Genomic DNA, 18,903 nt, shown 5'->3' on the forward strand with positions numbered 1-18,903 from the left:
GGTGGCTCAGTCGGTTAAGCGTCTGACTTCAGCTTGGGTCATGATCTCATGGTTTGTGAGTTTGACCCCACGTCGGGCTTTGTGCTAACAGCCTGGAGCCTGGAACCTGCTTCAGATTCTGTGTCTCCCTCTCTCTCTGCCCTCCCCTGCGCACGCTCTGTCTCTTTCTCTATCAAAAATAAATAAACATTTAAAGAAATTGGGGCACCTGGGTGGCTCAGTCGGTTGAGCGTCTGACTTCAGCTCAGGTCATGATCTCGCGGTCTGTGAGTTCGAGCCCCGCGTCCGGCTCTGTGCTGACAGCTCAGAGCCTGGAGCCTATTTCCAATTTTGTGTCTCCCTCTCTCTCTGCCCCTCCCCCATTCATGCTCTGTCTCTCTCTCTCTCTCTGTCAGAAATAAACTTTAAAAAAAAATAAAGAAATAAATAAAAATTAAAAAATAAATAAAATAGGGGCGCCTGGGTGGCGCAGTCGGTTAAGCGTCCGACTTCAGCCAGGTCACGATCTCGCAGTCCGTGAGTTCAAGCCCCGCGTCAGGCTCTGGGCTGATGGCTCAGAGCCTGGAGCCTGTTTCCGATTCTGTGTCTCCCTCTCTCTCTGACCCTCCCCCATTCATGCTCTGTCTCTCTCTGTCCCAAAAATAAATAAACGTTGAAAAAAAATGTTTAATAAAAATAAATAAATAAAATAAATAAGAAAACATCATGGGGAAAAAATGGTTGCCCAAATTCCTACGTTTAACATTTTTATTCCCTTTTGTAATGGAGGACTTCACAAGCAAAATTCACATTTAAAACACCACCATGAGAAAACATAAAGATTACTATTCAGTTTTAGAAAAGCAAAAACTAAATAAGGTGCTATTAAGTGTGTGGCCAAGGGAGGATATGAATATGAAGAATTCATTACCTCCTCTTAGGTCTTTTCTTTGACTTTACTCCAAACAGTGAGGGGTAAATGACAAATTAAAAACTCACTTTATACGGGTCTTTTGCTCTATATCCTAACTGAGATGAATAGGGCAGGGCTTCAAAGAAGGAGAAAAAATATTTTAGATAGTCTAGACAATTAAAACCCCATTTCCCAAAATGCTCTAGATTGGGGTTGGCAGGCAGGGGGAGGTGGGAGACCCACAGGTTTCTTCGGATCAGAGAATGGGAGAAGTACTTAATTTTAATTTGTAAGATGGGTGATACCAATACAAAAACGAGCATAAATTACACAAATTACGGATCCACATCCTCCATAATCCTTCCCAGCTGGCCACAAAGTTTAAGGGTTAGCCACACTCTGACCCATCTCACTGTTCATTTGTTGTGTAGTCCAAGAGGACAGCCTGTTTACTGATCTTGAAGTAGCCTAGTTCTAAATAGAGTTAACCTGAGGCCAGTGCATTTTCTCTAACCCACTATCAGTATGGAGCTATTAACCTGTTCAAGCAGAGGGATACAACAACTGTTCTTCTCAATAGATTTCAAGAAGGAGCCACCACCATCAACAAGAAAAAAAGATTACTGCATTCGGAACTCTGTCACTGTCTCATTTGCCTACATATCCTTGTCAATCTATGAACCCAGAAAACAGCCATTCACCAGCACCCTACCCTGGTAGGCTGCTGCAATGCCCAACATCCCCTCCAGGAATTCCTGCCCCTTTCATCTCCTAGTATTCTCAAGTTACACAAGCTCTGAGAAAGACCTTTTTCTATTTGCAAAGGCATTTTGCTAGCTCAATACCAAGAGAAACCCATGCCTCTAAATATAGAGACCACCTTTGTAGAGTCACCCAAGTTGTAAGAAATTTTTAATAACCCGAAGATTCAAAGAGGGATCTAAACCTGGCTTGGCCTGCCACAGCAAAACTGCTTATTAAATAGAAGCTTCTTGGAAAAAAACAAAACTGCAAATTTATTAGCCATCTTCAAGCAAAGCAACTATTTTTCTCTCCCTAACACCTGTATTTAAACATTCATAGATAACTCCCTACTATCAATAGTCTAAGGTCTCGTTGGGTTTAGAAACATAGATATAAATAAAAACTGCCCCCTTCTTCCCACCCAAAATCCACATTAAAAAGAAATTCTAGATGGCAGGACGGACAGGCCATCACCTGATATGCTCCAAGAATAACCCAATAAATGTCTTAACAGGCCTTTTGCTAAAAGAAATCTTTCTGCTCAATTTCTCTCTAAGTGTATATATATCTAAGTGTGTGCCTGTATATTTGCACAACATTTGATATTCCTCAACATCTGTTGATAAAGAAGGGAACATCGATCAATTACTATTCATTGAGTACTGATCAACTTACATAGTTCTCCAAGGCTCCTTCCATAGTAATTGATTAGACTCCAACAAATGGCATGTCTGTCTAATTAACTGTATTGACTAGGATAGAAAAACCAGATGGCTTTCTAGCCTAGATTAGTAACAGCGGAGAGACTACTCTTTAAATCTAACAAACTCTTACTTCTTCCTGCCCTTTTGTCAGAAAGGCACAAAAATGCGATTGACCAACTGGTGATGTGCTCTCCAGAGGACTATTTCCAGAAAAAGGTTTGCCATTGGTATATAATACTCATATCATTTACACTCAGTACCTGCCACAAATGTCATCCAAAGCAATCAGGGAGGGGCACCTGGGTGGCTCAGTGGTTAAGCATCCAACTTCAGCTCAGGTCATGATCTCACAGCTCATGGGTTCAAGCCCCCCCCGTGGGACTCTCTCTGCTTTCAGCACAGAACCAGCTTGGGATCCCCTGTCTTCCTCTCCCTCTCCCCCTCCCCCACTCACACGGTCTCTCCCTCTCTCAAAAATAAAAAAACATTTTAAAAAATTAAAAAAATAAAGTTCCCTTTAAAAAAGCAATTGGGGAAATTTTGCTTTGGAAATGGTCAAAGTCATAGGTTTATCTGATTTATGGTAGAAGAAATAGAATTCCATTGGCTCCCACAAAAGAATACAAATATACCGGGGCACCTGGGTGGCTCAGTCAGTTGAGCGTCCAACTTCAGCTCAGGTTATGATCTCACAGCTCGTGGGTTCGAGCCCTGTGTTGGGCTCTGTGCTGACAGCTCAGAGCCTGGAGCCTGCTTCGGATTCTGTGACTCCCTCTCTCTCTGCCCCTAACCCACTCGCATTCTGTCTCTATCTCTCTCAAAAATAAATAAACATTAAAAACAAAAATTAAAAAAAAAAAAGAAAAAAGAATACAAATAGACATACTCGTAAGATTACCACTATTTTTTAAAAATTTCATTGTTGAATTGGAATACATCTTTTTTTAATGTTTATTTTTGAGAGAGACAGAGCGTGAGCTGGGGAGAGACAGAGAAAGAGGGAGACAAAGAATCAGAAGCAGGCTCCTGACTGCAAGCCGTCAATACAGAGCCTGACTTGGGCTCAAACCCACAAACCGTGAGATTATGACCTGAGTAGAAATCAGATGCTTAACCGACCGGGCCACCCAGGCGCCCCAATATTACCACTATTTTTTGCATGTAAAGTTACATGATTCTTGCTTCTTTGGACCATTTGCCATTTTGGCTCCATTAGGCTCCTGGAATTCTTTGGTTTATTAAAATAACTAACCTTTATGGGTTCTAAGTAGGAAAAATTCTATTAGTAAAGAAACGTTCCATAAAGACAGCCAATAATAGTCAAATAATCAGTAGGGAAGAAATTTAAAAATGCTCTAAATCTCCAACAGCTGCTTGTAACAAAGTAGCCTGCATTACTTAGAATTTTTTATTTGGCAAAAGTCTTTTGGAAACCTGGGCAATCAACCCAATGGCCTTCAGCAACTAATCTCTCCTCTGTGGGCCTCAGTTTTTGTCTGTGGGGTCTGGAAAGTGGAGAGATGGCATCATTCATTTCAGTCTGCATATGAGTATTTATATTCCATTCAAGCAAGGGTCTCCAACCATTCAGAGGAAGAAATGTCACTTTTTTCTCCAAAGTTTGAAGACACCCAAAAAAGGGGCAAAAGTACTGGAAGTAAAATCTCGAAGGAGGATGGGGCAGGTAGAACAGGAAAAGTTATACTGTTCCCTACCAGGAATTTCTTAATAGAGCCCAGTCTCTGAGCCAGGAACTACATTAAAGGAGAACTTTGGGGTACCTAAGTGGCTCAGTCAGTTGAGTGTCTGAATTTGGCTTAGGTCACGATCCCAGGGTTGTGGGATTGAGCCCCACTTTGGGCTCCATGCTGAGTGTGGAGGCTGCTTGGGATTCTCTCTCTCCCTCTGCCCCCTTCCCCCTCTTGTGCTCCCTCTCTCTCTAAAATAAAAAATAAAGTACATTTTTAAAGAATTTCTTTAGGGGCACCAGGGTGGCTCAATCAGTTAAGTGTCAGCTCAGGTCATGATCTCGCAGTTAGTGAATTTGAGCACAGCACAGAGCTGTGCTTCGGATCCTCTGTCTCCCCCTCTCTGTGCCCCTCCCCTGCTCATGCTCACTCCCTCTCTCTCTCAAAGATAAACATTAAAAAAAAAAAAAAAAAAAAAAAAAAAGAACTGTCATGTTGTGTCACCAGATCACATGAATCTCTTAAGAACTGTTTTTTTTTTTTTAATTTATGTTTTTAATTTACATCCAAGTTAGTTAGCATACAGTGCAACAATGATTTCAGGAGTAGATTCCTTAATGCCCCTTACCCATTTAGCCCATGCCCCTCCCACAACCCTTCCAGTAACCCTCTGTTGTTCTCCATATACTTAAGAACTGTTCTTAAGAAATCAGCACACCTAGTATTCCTTCTTAGATGAACAATTATAAACCAGACCATATTAACAGGCCTGCATGTACTCCAAAATCTTTTAAGCTTTCTAAGCTCTAAAACTGCATCAGTAAATGGACTAAAAGATGACCTAATCCATGGCTAAAATCTTATTCCAGGATTGCTAACACCTTAGAACCTCCAGGTTTCAGGAATTCCACAAAGTCTAATTTTCTATGCAAAATGATGTGCATATGTACATTTTCCTGAAATAAGCATTCATAACTTTTAGATATTTAAAGAGGTTTAGGATTCCAAAAGAGTTATAAGTGGCTGATTTAATAAACAAGTTATTTTCATGCTTTTTTTTATAAAATAAAGTCTTCTAAATAATATATACAAAGAATTCCACTTTCTCATTAGCCCATGGAAGACACTACCAACACTTGCTTTGTAGAGCCCAGGGGGCTGCATGTCTATGAGGAAGAGAGTGCAATCACAGCAAGAGCCAGTCTAGTCCAGGGGCCCCTGAGTGGCTCAGGCAGTTAAGCATCTGACACTTAGTTTCAGCTCAGGTCATGATCTCACAGTTTGTGGTTCAAGCCTTGCATTGGGCTCCACCCTGACAGTGCAGAGCCTGCTTGGGATTCTCTCTCTCTCTCCCTGTCTCTCTGCCCCTCCCCTGCTCTCTTTCTCTCAAAAATAAATCAATAAACTTAAAAAAAAGAACAAAAAAAGAACCAGTCTAGTTCTGGTTCTGTGACCGATTACATCTGCCGTTTCAAACACTCTAGGCCTCAGCTTCCCATGGGGGTGAAGCCTGTCACTGGGAGGATTCAACATGAAATGAAAGTGCTTCAGAAGCTAAAGGGCTAAAAACACTTAAGATATAAAAGAAAGACAAGGAAAAGAAAATATGAGCCTCAAGTCACAAAGCAAGCCAAAGGATGGAAACCAAGAGTATGCCTTTATTTCAGATAAAGGAGAATATATGGCATGCCATGCCTCCAGTAAGCTTAATCAGGGCTGCACAGAGTTATAAAAAGAGCAAAGTTATAACTCTATAGAGTGCTTCACTGGCCTGGAGCACACTTACTGGTGAACTCCCACACCTATACCGTACCCATATAATGTCAGCACAGAAAGGTTTAGTGATGATGTAATGTCTGAGGCCAAGCAATGCATTCAAGGCCATTTTGTTGGACTCCCAAGGCACAAGTCAGCTCTTTTCTCCAGGGGATGAGTTAGGATATCATTCTCATGATTTTGGGGGCTTTGCCATCTAGCAACTTAAAAAGAAAGACCTGTGTAAGTGATCCCAGTGCTCAGATAATCCAAGCTCAACCCTTTTAAGAAAACTTTATCATACTTTCCCTTTCCTTCCCTCTCCCATTTTTAGCAAGAGGTAGGAACTATTAGGCGAGGCATTAGATAAGACCAAAGCAAAAGAAGACTTAAAAAATTACCACCCTGGGAGCACCTAGGTGGCTCAGTCCGCTGAACGTCCGACTCTTGATTTCAGCTCAGGTCATGATTCCAGGGTCGTGGGATCAAGCCCCATGTCGGGCTCTATGCTGAGTGGAGCCTGTTTAAGATTCTCTCCTTCCCTCTCCCACTGCCCCTCCCTCGCTTGTACTCTCTGTCTCAAAAAATAAAAATAAATAAAAATAGGGGCGCCTGGGTGGCGCAGTTGGTTAAGCGTCCGACTTCACCCAGGTCACGATCTCGCGGTCCGTGAGTTCGAGCCCCGCGTCGGGCTCTGGGCTGATGGCTCAGAGCCTGGAGCCTGTTTCCGATTCTGTGTCTCCCTCTCTCTCTGCCCCTCCCCCGTTCATGCTCTGTCTCTCTCTGTCCCAAAAATAAATAAACGTTGAAAAAAAAATTTTTTTTAAATAAATAAATAAATAAATAAATAAATAAATAAATAAATAAAAATAAATTGCCACACTGTCCATTTCCAGGCCACATATACCTGTTAGGCTGAAAGACTTACTTCCCAGAAGCCTGAGCTCTGCTGGACTTTCACAATGTAGGGCAAGAACCATTTAAGGAATTGTGAAAGAAAGGGAACAAAAGCCTGGTGCTGTCTTATGAGCGTGTGCCAGAAGAGCTAGCAGGTGGAAAATTGGTCCTCTTTTTTAACACTGTTAAGAGATTGGCTCACTGAGTATGCCGAGGGGAGTGTGAAGCTTGGGAGACAGAATGCACCCAGTCAGGCTTTAGGGAGAAAAGGAAAAAAAAAAAAAATCCAAGTATGATGGTGATAGCAAGGAGGAGAGCCCTTGGGTTCAGGCAGCCTCCAGAGGAAGGAGTGCTGTTTTACTGCAAGATTCCTCACTATACCTTAAGACTAGAAGGTGGGCTGGTTTAAAAAAAAAAAAGTTCAAGGCCATATCCAGCCTAATTGCTTTTGTTGATGCCCAGCCAATCTGATGTCACTTATGTCACCTTATCTGATGACAGAAGTCATAAAACTTGAATTAAAAAATTATACTAGAAATAAACTATGTATTGTTGGCCAAAAGTAGAGAAGAGAGATTGTATGTAGGACCCTAAAATGAAAACATCAAAGAGGTTATTATGGGCGGTCAGTCACGTGTCTACTACAGCATCTGGCACACAGTAGATGCTCAATAAATACCTGGGTTTTTTTTTAATTTTTTTTATTTTAAAGAGGGGGGAGGGGGTATGCAGTTAGGAAGGGCTCAGTAGGAGATAGCAAAAAGGAATTGCCTCCACTCACCTATGAATTAGTGACAGACCAAGAAACTAAACTTGAGGGAAAAACATCCTGCTGAAGCACAAAGGTTTTAAACTGGTGGCTCTAAGGCAGAATAGGCATGGTATACAGATTTATTTTATCCATACAATAAGGTAGCAGTTTGTTACAACATCTAAAAATCAGGAGATTTCACATTAAAAATCTTAATTTCTGGCTTCCTTTGAAAAAAACCCAGAGGCCCTCATGGAAACAATAGGCTGAAGCTAAGTCAAAGCTTCATTTAGATAGGATTCATTTTTTTTTTTTAATTTTTTTTAACATTTATTCATTTTTTGAGAGAGAGAGAGAAACAGCACAAGTGGGGGAAGAGCAGGAAGAGAGGGAAACAGAATCAGAAGCAGGCTCCAGGCTCTGATCTGTCAGCACAGAGCCCAATGTGGGGCTCGAACCCACGAACTATGAGATCATGACCTGAGCCAAAGTTGGACGCTTAACCGACTGAGCCACCCAGGCACCCCTGGATGGGATTCATTTATATTCATTTATATTTAGAAGGGGTGGGCTCTCTAGTTGGCCACACTTGCCACCACCCCCTACTGATTACTTCTAACCCAATTCACTCATATTTGCTGCTTGCCTTGCTTCTGCTGGCATCAAGTTGTAACTTTTTTGTATAATGAAGAGGGCTGTAATGTAACTCCTGACCTTGGAGTTGTGAGTTCGAGCCCAACATTGGGTCTAGAGATTATTTTAAAATAAAATATTAAAATATTAAATAAATAATAAAAATATTAAAAGTAAAATATTAAAAAGAGAACTCAAAAATCTAGGTTCTAGTCCTGGTTCAGCTACACACATATATATGTCTTGACTTATGTACCCAACCTCTCTGAGCCTCAGTTCTCTCATCTGTAAGAAGAGGGTCTATACAAAATGATCTCTAAAGCTCTGTAATTAGAATTCATCTACAATGGTGGCAATATGCATAGGGGAGACACAAAGTAGTCTCAGCCTATTTCACACGCTGCTCCCTGAGTCTAATTTCTTGAGATGTTAATCTCATTTTGAGGCTAAAGAATTACCTAGTGAACCTATGATGGTCTTAAAAAAAAGTATAGGCTCTTTGGCACAGTATCTGTGTGGAAAGACTAATCTCACCGTAATTAAAAGCCAGAAGACTGTCTCAGATGGATAGATCACTTTCTTGACCGTGTTCATTCCTATTATGGAAATTCTCAGATTCCTCTCTGGGATGGTTACCCAGTCTATGACTAAATGAAGAGTTCCAGAGCACAGAGCTTCCAGCTGTGGGCGTTCTCGAAGTATACAAGAACAGACCAAATATAAAGACCAATATAAGGAAAGGATAGGCTTTGGAATTTGAAAGCAGCAAAAAAAGATCCTGTCTGGACTAGTCAAAGAATATACATGTCAATCCTGTGGATCATACCATAACTGTAGCAGCTGCTGCTTTAGTTCTGAGTGTGGAAAGTCAGAGCTTATAAATCACCTCTGAGAGACATGTTCCAGCAATGAGACCGTAAGTTTGGCCTCCTGTGTAGCACTTAGAAAGTATAAGCTTAGTAGATTAGCCTCACTGAAAATCTATTATTTAATTCATCCTCATAAAGCCCCCGGAAGTTAAGCAGGAAAAATGGTACTTATCAATTCTGCTTTACAATTAGGGAAGCCTTAGGCCCACCAAAAGCTAAAACCACACATTGACCAAAGTATTCAAGATTTGCTTCAATAAATATTTATTGTGCTCTCACTGCTTTCGTGTACTGGAGACAAGACAATGATGAAGTAGCCACATTTCATTTCTTTGTCTCCAAGGAGTGAACAAAATAGCCTAACATAAATCTCTATACTTCCTATTCCCTAGGTTACATACTTCTGATAATCTATATGGGGACTATGAGCAGACTTGAAAGACTTTACCTCTGAAATGGATCCAAAGTTAGAGTCAATGACTTCACATCCTCCTTCACAGAAAACCACATATCCCAATCAAAAAGCATCTAGATTGTCAGAGAGGATACAGTACGCATAAATTTTTCCCCACAGAATAAAAATTCATACTTAAGGGGTGCCTGGCTAGCTCAGTCACAAGAGCATGCGACTCTTGATCTTGGGGTCGTGAGTTTGAGTCCAACGTTGGGTGCAGAGATTACTTAAATGAGTATTTTTTTTAAATTACACATAATAAAGTAGTCAAATCTGAACAGAAAAAAATCAAAGCCATTCAATGTTTCTATCATTATATATAACCTTAAAGGTAAAAACAACTACATTTTGGGGTGCCTGGGTGGTTCAGTCAGTTAAATGTCCAACTTTGGTTCAGGTCATGATCTCATGGTTCGTGGGTCCAAGCCCGGCATCAGGCTCTGTATTGAATGCCTGCTCAGAGCCTGGAGCCTGCTTTGAGATTCTGTGTCTCCTTCTGTCTCTGCCCCTCCCATGCTCACATTCTGTCTCACTCTGTCTCTCAAAAATAAATAAATCTAATAAAAAATTAAAAAAACAACAACTACATCTTGTTAATGTACATAACAAGGAAAATCACAAAATACCTTCTCTGGTTCTGCCTACGGCAATACCTGTCCCAGTGTGTCTGGGCAAAATGGGTAATTATAATCTAGGTCAGAGGTTCTCAGTTGGGGCAATTTTTTTCCCAGAGGACATTTGGCAACGTCTGGAGACATTTTTGGTTGTCTGGGGGATGGCTGGGGGAGATATTATCGGCATCTAGTGGGGACAGACCAGGGATGCTACTAAGTATCCTATAATGCACAGTAGAGCCCCACAAAACAAAGAATTACTCAACCAAAATGTCGATAGTGCAGAGGTCAAGAAACCATGGTCTGGGTGTTCTATATATTGGCTCGAGGCCTACGTTCTGGGTCTTTTAAGGGCTCCACGCAGACAGGTTCTGGCTGCTAATATAGGAGCTAAAAGAAAACAACATCTATTCTCCTTTACCTCTTCATCTTTCCCTCAGCCTCTGTGTTTCTGGTAATAAAGCCTAATAAACCATTACATTTAGTGCCTGCTTTTTATTGATCATTGAAATAAGGATCACACACATAAGAGATGGACAAAGATGGAAAATCAACTTAAAAGTAAGGAAGAAAGGCAAGGAGGAAGAAAGGAAGGAAGAAAGAGAGGGAGGGGTTTGGTTGTCATTTCCACAGCTAAATGAAACTAAATCAACCAATCTAAAGAGCAGACAATGATCTGTTCTGTTGTGAGTCTGATCATGTCTGGAAACTGCTTCTTCCCACCTAAGAAACAAATAGCATGTAGAAAGTAAGTCATTCGTTTACATAACTGAGGACACCTAGTGGTTTCCAGTGTGTCACAGCTAAGTAGGCCCTAAGATTGCCTTCAATATAAATTCTGAATTTAGATATATATTCCCTATTTATAAAAGGGACATCCCTAGTCTAGACAACTTAAAAGATACTTTCAGGTTCTTTAATATTCAATTCAATTCCACAAGCATTTATTGTGCTCCTACTACCTATACTAGTCTTTAAGCTATGATGTTGGGGAGCATGTAGCAACTTCAGTCTAGGAAGAAAAATCTTAGCTTCTGCCTTCTAAAAGCAAGGTACTCGGGGGCACTTGAGTGGCTCAATTAGTTAAGTGTCTGACTATGGCTCAGGTCATGATCTCACAGTTCATGTGTTTCAGCCCTGCCACTGGGCTCAGTGCTGTCAGCACAGAGTTCACCTTGGATCCTCTGTGCTCCACACTCCCTCTCCCTCTCAAAAAAAAAAAAAAAAAGAAAAAAAGAAAAAAAAGGCAGAGTATTCACAAGTTCCCCAAGAACGGTTTCTTTTATGTCAACTCTAAAGAGGTGAGTACAGCACGTGAGAAGTATATGTCAAAATTTTACATGGTTGATGAACCCAAAGAGAACACTAAGCATTAGCAAGAGACTAAGAACTCTATTTTTCCAATCTAGATGGGAAATAGCATAAGATCTGTTGTGTCTTAGAAGAAAAAAAAAAATCTATTTGTTTATTTGACCAATGCCTCCATATTTGTTTTTACTCGGCTTGATTACTGAGACCAGTCCAACTGGTGCACTCACTGACACTCACTTCAGAACTTCTATGGCCAAGACAGACAGGTGCAAGAATGTCAAGCATGTTTTTAGACTGCCAGCTCTAAGTCAACATCAGTGTCTCAATTCCCAGTGAGACTGTGAAAAGGCTGGAAACACAGCTTGGGTTCTCCTTCCCAGTTGTGATGCTGGCAATAAAAAGAAAAAGAGTCAGCATCTGGCTTCCTCTCAAACAAACCTGCTCAGCCCATCTTATCCAAGAAAAAGATGCCATCCCAAGGGGCCATTCAGGATATATGTCTCTTGGATGGTACTTAGGGTGTTTCATTCATCATTGTGTTTTATTGACACATACACAAAAAAGTCTCTTTTTTTGGCAGTCTCTCTTTTTTTGGCTAATTTTCCATGGACTCCCTCCTTTTTTTTGAAATGACACATTCTCAGAATCTTAAAATCTGTTCACAAACCTGGCAAAGCTAGGTTGTTCAGAAATATATTGTGGCCAGTCTTGGTTCATGGTGTGTACCTCATATTACCCACTGGCGTCAGCTCCGATGGAGAAACTCACTACTGTGCTAGAATGTCCCCAGACACTGTTTTGCCTCAATTGTCTCTACCTGACATGATGCTAAAGAGAAATAAAGACAAGAACAGAAAAAGCAGTCTGAGAAGAAAGCACGAACGTGGGACACAGGAGACAGAGGGCACCTACCTGGTCACGATCCCCTGCAAAGCAGCAACTTTTCATGGTGCAAGAGTTGAAGTAACCCTGATTGTCAAACTGGAACACAGGCAGGCGGGAATGGATGTCATAGAGCACAGGGGGCAGGCGACGCCTCAGGGCCAGGAGCTGGGTCCCGTTGCTGTTGAACCGCACACTCATGGCACTCTGGAGGGACAGGTTGCCACCATAGCGCAGGAGAGAACTGAAAGGCAGAAAGCATAGGGGTTGGCCATGAAGTAGGTAGGACAAGACTCTGCAAAATATACCACATTTACTTCTTCCCAAAATATGTCCAGAATCTCCTGTCAGGCTTATACATCTGAATTTTGGCAGATGTATAAGAAAGGTTATTTCTATGCAGTGGGCTAGAAGGTAACAATGGGATAAGAATGGCTCCTTGATTTCATCAAACCAAGTTATTTAACCTGTCTTTCCTCTTTTCAATCTCCAAAAGGTGAATTACCAATAAATTTACAGGAAATAAGTAACAAAGCATCATGAGAGAACAGACATATTAAAATGATTAGTTATTTCATTTGCCTGAGCTAACTACGTAATCAGATAGATGATACTCACCAAGTCCCTGCGAGGTGAATCGTGTCCACTCTAACTGGCTAATCATGGATGACATTTAAGGGACATATTTATCCTTGTATTAGAAATACAGAGCACATCAGCAGAAAAACAGATACTTTACTATTTATGCTGGATATTTTTTCAATAAATAATAATCATTTTATTAAACAGTTATTTTTGAATTTTTAATCTGTTCACAGAAAATTTTTATATTCTATATGGCATAACTAGAGACTAAATACTAAACAAGTTTTTAAAAATTTATTTATTATTTAATTTACATCCAAGTTAGTTAGCATATAATGCAACAAAGTTTCAGGAGTAGATTCCTTAATGCCCCATACCCATTTAGCCCATCCCCCCTCCTACAACCCCTCCAGCAACCTTCTGTTTGTTCTTTATATTTAAGAGTCTCTAATGTTTTGTCCCCCTCCCTGTTTTTATGTTCTTTTTGCTTCCCTTCCCTTATGTTCATCTGTTTAATACTAAACCAATTTTTAATTTTTTTTAATGTTTATTTATTTTTGAGAGAGACAGAGACAGAACGCAAGTGGGTTACTGGCAGAGAGAGAGGGAGACACAGAATCTGAAGGAGGCTCCAGGCTCCGAGCTGTCAGCACAGAGCCCGAAGCGGGGCTTGATTTCACAAACTGCAAGTTCACGACCTGAGTGGAAATCAAGAGTCAGACACTTAACCAACTGACCCACCTAGGTGCCCCTAAACAAATTATTTATTTTTTTATTTTATTTTATTTTTTATTTTAGAGAGAGAGAGGAAGCATGAGCAGGGGAGGTGGGCAGAGGGAGAGAGAGAGAATCCTAAGCAGGCTCCATGTTCAGGGTGGAGCCCAATGTGGGGCTGGATCCCACAACCCTGGGATCATGACCTGAGCCAAAATCAAGTTGGACACTCAACCGACTGAGCCACCCAGTTGCCCTTAAACAAAAAATTTTAATTTAAATGCAGAGTAAGTAATATAACAATTAGAAAACCAAGATGACTTGTTTTCCATTGCAGTTCCCAACGAGTGTATATTTACTTTGATTAATACATTTACATAGCTTCACAACGGAGAGTGATATGTTCCGGTTCACCTAATATCGTTCTGTAGTCTCATAATATTCCTAACATTAAAAAAAAGTCACACAGTATGGTTCCAATTAATTTCTTTTGATGATTCAGAAGATACTTTCAATTTTACAGTGAACTAGGATGGCCATGAACATTAACAATTATACAGTACTAAATAAAAAAGGGTGTGTATATGTGTGTGTGCTTTTATCTTTTCAGTAGTTAGTATCCTTGACTGGCTAGACTATTTTATTATGAAGGGATGGACTGTTCACTGACCACATCATAACCAACGTTTCTTTTGTATTTTGGGTTCAATTCTTGGAGTACTGAATTACTGGTAGGAAAGTGAAGTTAAGTATATACATTGGGGGAGGTGCAGAAATTCATGTTAACATCAAACCTACTAACTTGTTTTGGCTCACACAGACTTTGTTGTCCTGGAAAGAAAATAATCCTAGTAGTTTTAGGGGGAAAAAGTTTATAAATTCTAGGGAATCACAGAGCTGGAAAGGGCCTCAAGAGGCCTAAATTAGAGCCTGGCAGATTTATCTGAAACATTTTTAGGGAAAAAAAAAATGGCAGTTTACCAAGTGAAAACTTGAAGAGCTATATGCTACCAGAATAGATTTAATATTGAATGAAGAAAACACATTTTGTTTTTTCTTTGGCATGACAGTGATGGGGAAGATTAGGGGGACAGGAAAAGAGATACCCCATGGGAAAAGGAGCCCCTGAAACCACATGCAAAGATAGCTGCCAACCTGGCCTGATCACAAAAACCGTCTACACCAAATAGCGCCAGTAAGTCTTATGTCTCCCAAAAGCAGTGTTCTCACTAGAGGGAGGCGTGCTCTAGGTACAGAAACAAGGCCTGGGGCAAAACAGGCTTTAATCCTCTTATCACTGGAATGAAAGAAAAGAGAGAAAAGACTTAGGAAACAGTCCCTAGAACTCCAAACATCAAGGAGGAGCCTGGTACCCCTACGGGCCCCAAGTAATAATCTCTGTAGACAAATGTTCTTATAACGGTCCTAAACAGAGGCCACACTCACTCACATATAGAGAATGAATGACGGGGCTGTTAGAGTCCAGGCATTTCCTTTACAGGGTGCCCTAGCTGCCACAGGCATGTGGTGTTATCTAAACACTGAGCTCAAAAACAATGAGAGGCTTTCAATCCAAGATCAGCATGGAGTGTACAAATAAACCACCGTCTGTAGAACTGAAGAGGAGCGGGGCGTGGAAACAAGACTCAACAAAAAGAAACTTGGCCAGCCCCACCAGCAACAGCAGCAGGGGTTTGCATCAGCTCAGGCATCCCTGACAGGAAAGCTGGGGCCACCAAGCAAACGCCCTTTCCATCAGTTAACAGGAACTTCCTCTGCCGATTCTAGTCAGACCTGCAGAAGTCTGCCCAGGACAGGCATCGGGCCCATCCCAGCCCCACCCAAGCTCCTTGACCTACATGTGCAATCTAGCCACTCTAGGGGTTCTGTTTGTGGGTTCCAGGAGGGTCACTAATTTCTCCTGCCTATGCTTCTGGGCAGGGAACTCCTATCTCTCACACAGAGAGTAGGTAAGTAGGAATCTTGCTCCTAGAGTGTTTGGGAGTGCTAAAGAGCAGCTCTGAAACTGAATACTTCATGTTTGGGCATAAAATTAAATTCCTTCCAGAGGATGGAATGATACCTGAAATCTAGAAAGTGAGCTATGTTCACTATACTTTCTCAGCAGGGGTACTACAGCTGGTTCCTCCTGAATAGTATGCATGATCTAGTTCATTAGGAAGAAAAACCTTACAAGCAGTTTGCCTGCACAGTCAAGATAAAAAGATAATGTCAAAGACGCTCTAGTTTACAGTTTCAAGCATAATATGCATGAGAAATCATCTGGGACTTTTTAAAAAATGTGGATTCTCAGGATCCACCCCCAGATATTCTAATTCAATCTGGGAAGTGGGCCCAGGAATCTGAATTTAACAACCCCAATTAATTCTGATGCATGTGACTTTAAAACCACCCTTTTGAGAAACATGGCTCCATTTTGGAATTTGGGGGGAGAGGAATCAGGAAGAGAAGGGAGAGTGAGGGAGAGTGGGGTCAGTGGGAAAACAATGTGGAAAGAAAGTGGATTATCAGAGGTTCAACAAAAAGGGAACCATACAATATGGCACTTTTTATAGCCCCTGGTCTATTAGCAGAAAGGACTCTATTTCCTTTTAAAACTCAGAGTTCCCCTCTACCAACAATGCCTAAAATGCCTTTTTCCTGTCATCAATACATTCCCCAAAGGAGAAGTTTCTCATTTCCTCTTGGAGAACTGAGGGAGGAATGCCTCAATCTTGACTTGCTTTCTGAACTCTGATCTTGGTAACGGAGATGCCAACTGTCTCCACTCCTCAGAGAAATGGCCACCATTTCATACCAAACAAGATGAGCAGTATCTTTTTTTTTTTTTTTTAAATGTTTACTTATTTTTGAGAGAGAGGGAGACAAAGTGTGAGTAGTAGAGGAGCAGAGAGAGAGGGAGACACAGAATCTGAAGCAGGCTCCAGGCTCTGAGCTGTCAGCACAGAGCCCACTGCAGGGCTCAAACTCACAAACCGTGAGATCATAACCTGAGCCAAAGTCAAACACTTAACCGACTGAGCCACCCAGGCACCCCAAGATGAGCAGTATCTTGCAAGGACTAGCAACAAGTTAAAATGGGTTCAACTATAATATCCCTATTTAGAAAAAAAAAAGCAATAAATCTATTCCCAACCTATCTTCAACCAAGGATTTGTCATAAAATACAACAAGAATGGGGTAGGAGGTAATCCAAGGGTCAGCATGTAAAAGATCCAGGACAAAAAGCAAGAGAACTTTGAACAACAGGAAAATATTTCTCACTAGTGTGATCTCCTGGATTCCCCACCCTGCCCCCTGCCCCCCCCCCCAATATTGAAATGGACTTCTTTATTGCTCTGGCAGGGTAAAAAGAACATTTTTAAAAAGTATTTGGCTAAGGCTAAGGTCTTGGAATAGAAGAGAAACAAGCTAAGGCTGTTTCCAAGGAAAGTGACTAGGAGTGTCATGTTCAACACAAGACAGGGCATTGATAAAGTTTCCAAGATTAGACTTCATGAACCTAGGTTTCCATAAATCCACAACAAAGTAAATTCATCTCACGGTACCAACATTATTTTCCAAAGCCAACTGGCATGAGTTTCTAAGTGAAAGTTTTAATTAACACCCATGGAATGCACTATTATTCCAAATCACAGACATCAGAGCTGGTACTGGACAACCAGAGTGGCTAAATCAAGGTCCTCTGGTGGGGGGAAATCTCTCCCTCCCCTCCAGTTCTGCTTTAGGGCAGGATGACCTATAAGGAATAAGGAAAATGTTGTACTTGCTATAACACAACCTGTAGAATATGACAAATCCCAAAGGACAGTAGAATTATGTAGAAAGTGAACAAGTTCAGGGAGTCACCAATTCTATTAGCCCACACCAATCCTATTCAAGTGCTATTCAGGGTCCTAATAATCCCTTAAACCTATCTTTTATGTAAGTTAGTAGGAAGAGAACTTGGGCTTTCTTTTTTGTTTTTTCTACCATAATCCTCAGTTCCAAGATTGAGACTTCTCTAGAGGGAACCAGAACTGCTGGATAACCAGTATGAGAAAGAGATACTGTGATATGTGACTAAACAAATTCACTTTCCTCACTGCCAAGCCTTTCTGGCCTGAAATATAGATATAGGTTCAGTGTACCTGCTAAAATTTCCTTCTTTTTGAAGGTCCTGAAATTTAAGTTTGAGTGAAGTTAGCACAAGGGCCTGATAAATTTCTGATAAAGAGATCTTTAGACAAGGGCGCCTGGCTGGCTCAGTGGGTACAGCTTGTGACTCTTGCTCTTGGCACTGTGGGTTCGTGCCCCACATTGGGAGTAGAGATTACTTAAAAATAAAATCTTTAAAGACAAAAAAAGAGGGAGAGATTTTTTCTTTAAATATATTTTTTAATGTTTATTTTTGAGAGAGAGAGCGCGCGCGCGAGTGGGGGAGGGGCAGAGAGAGAGAGGGAGACACAGAATCCGAAGCAGGCTCCAGGCTCTGAACTGTCAGCACAGAGCCTGATGCGGGACTGGAACTCATGAACCATGAGATCATGACCTGAGCCAAAGTTGGACACTCAACCCACTGAGCCACCCAGGTGCCCCAAAAGAGAGAGATCTTTAGATGATCAAATGGCCTATCCAGTCCTCCATGAAGCAAACAAGGATGCATTGCAGTGTTTCCAATCACCATCTTCCAGAACAGGGACATACCCAAAGTTGAAGGGACCTGAGCCTAAGTTTTTGCGTATGGCCCAGAGATCATAAAAACCACACAGAACCAAACAAGATCTCAAAATAAACTAAGAGGCATCACCATAACAGATTTGTTCTTGGACATTTGTGAATTTCCCATAGATAAGGACTCCACGTTTAGTCATCTCAGTTCATCAGATGGCCTGGCTGATTCAAAATCCCCCTTCACTCCAAGCTGCAGAAAATACAGAGGCGTTTCATAAGCAGCCATTTAAATCTTCACCTTAAAACAATTCTTGGTCCTAGCTTCTGACAGACGTGACATTAGCATCAGCCCTGACCTCACAGTATATTAAACTGGGGAGGGAGAGTTTAATGAACAGTGGTTGGCAAGAGGCAAAAAAAACAAGGGAAGAGGGTGACTGGGATGGCAACAGTAACAGTGCTGAAGGAGTGGGTTGGAATATATGCAGGTAAATAGGCAGTGCTTGATGGCAGGACAGGAAGCTGGTGTGGGTCCACTGACTGTCCGGGTGCAAAGCCATAAAGTTGGAGGAATGTTAAAGAGCAAAGAGGCAAAGTCTGGAAAAAACCCTAAGCAGAAGAGGGTCTGAAAACAAAAATCACAATTTGTTACCTTTTTTTAAGAACTCCTATGCAAACAGTTGAAAACAAGAGGAGAGAGGAATATAAAGGAAAGGGTAGAAGGCCAAACTGCTGA

At 41.2% G+C, this 18,903-nt stretch overlaps 1 protein-coding gene across 4 annotated transcripts in view; it reads right to left on the reverse strand.

The window, feature by feature from the left end:
- Window positions 1-18,903, reverse strand: part of DCAF5 (DDB1 and CUL4 associated factor 5) — a 109,349-nt gene that overhangs the window by 36,874 nt on the left and 53,572 nt on the right. For all 4 annotated transcript variants that reach the window (XM_045448107.1, XM_045448108.1, XM_045448109.1 and 1 more), the window contains exon 6: window positions 12,225-12,438. In XM_045448107.1, coding sequence (XP_045304063.1) covers window positions 12,225-12,438 — 214 coding nt within the window. The remainder of the gene's footprint in view (window positions 1-12,224; window positions 12,439-18,903) is intronic.

Source organism: Leopardus geoffroyi, chromosome B3 (genome assembly GCF_018350155.1).
Source record: "Leopardus geoffroyi isolate Oge1 chromosome B3, O.geoffroyi_Oge1_pat1.0, whole genome shotgun sequence".
NCBI classification, from domain to species: Eukaryota; Metazoa; Chordata; class Mammalia; order Carnivora; family Felidae; genus Leopardus; species Leopardus geoffroyi.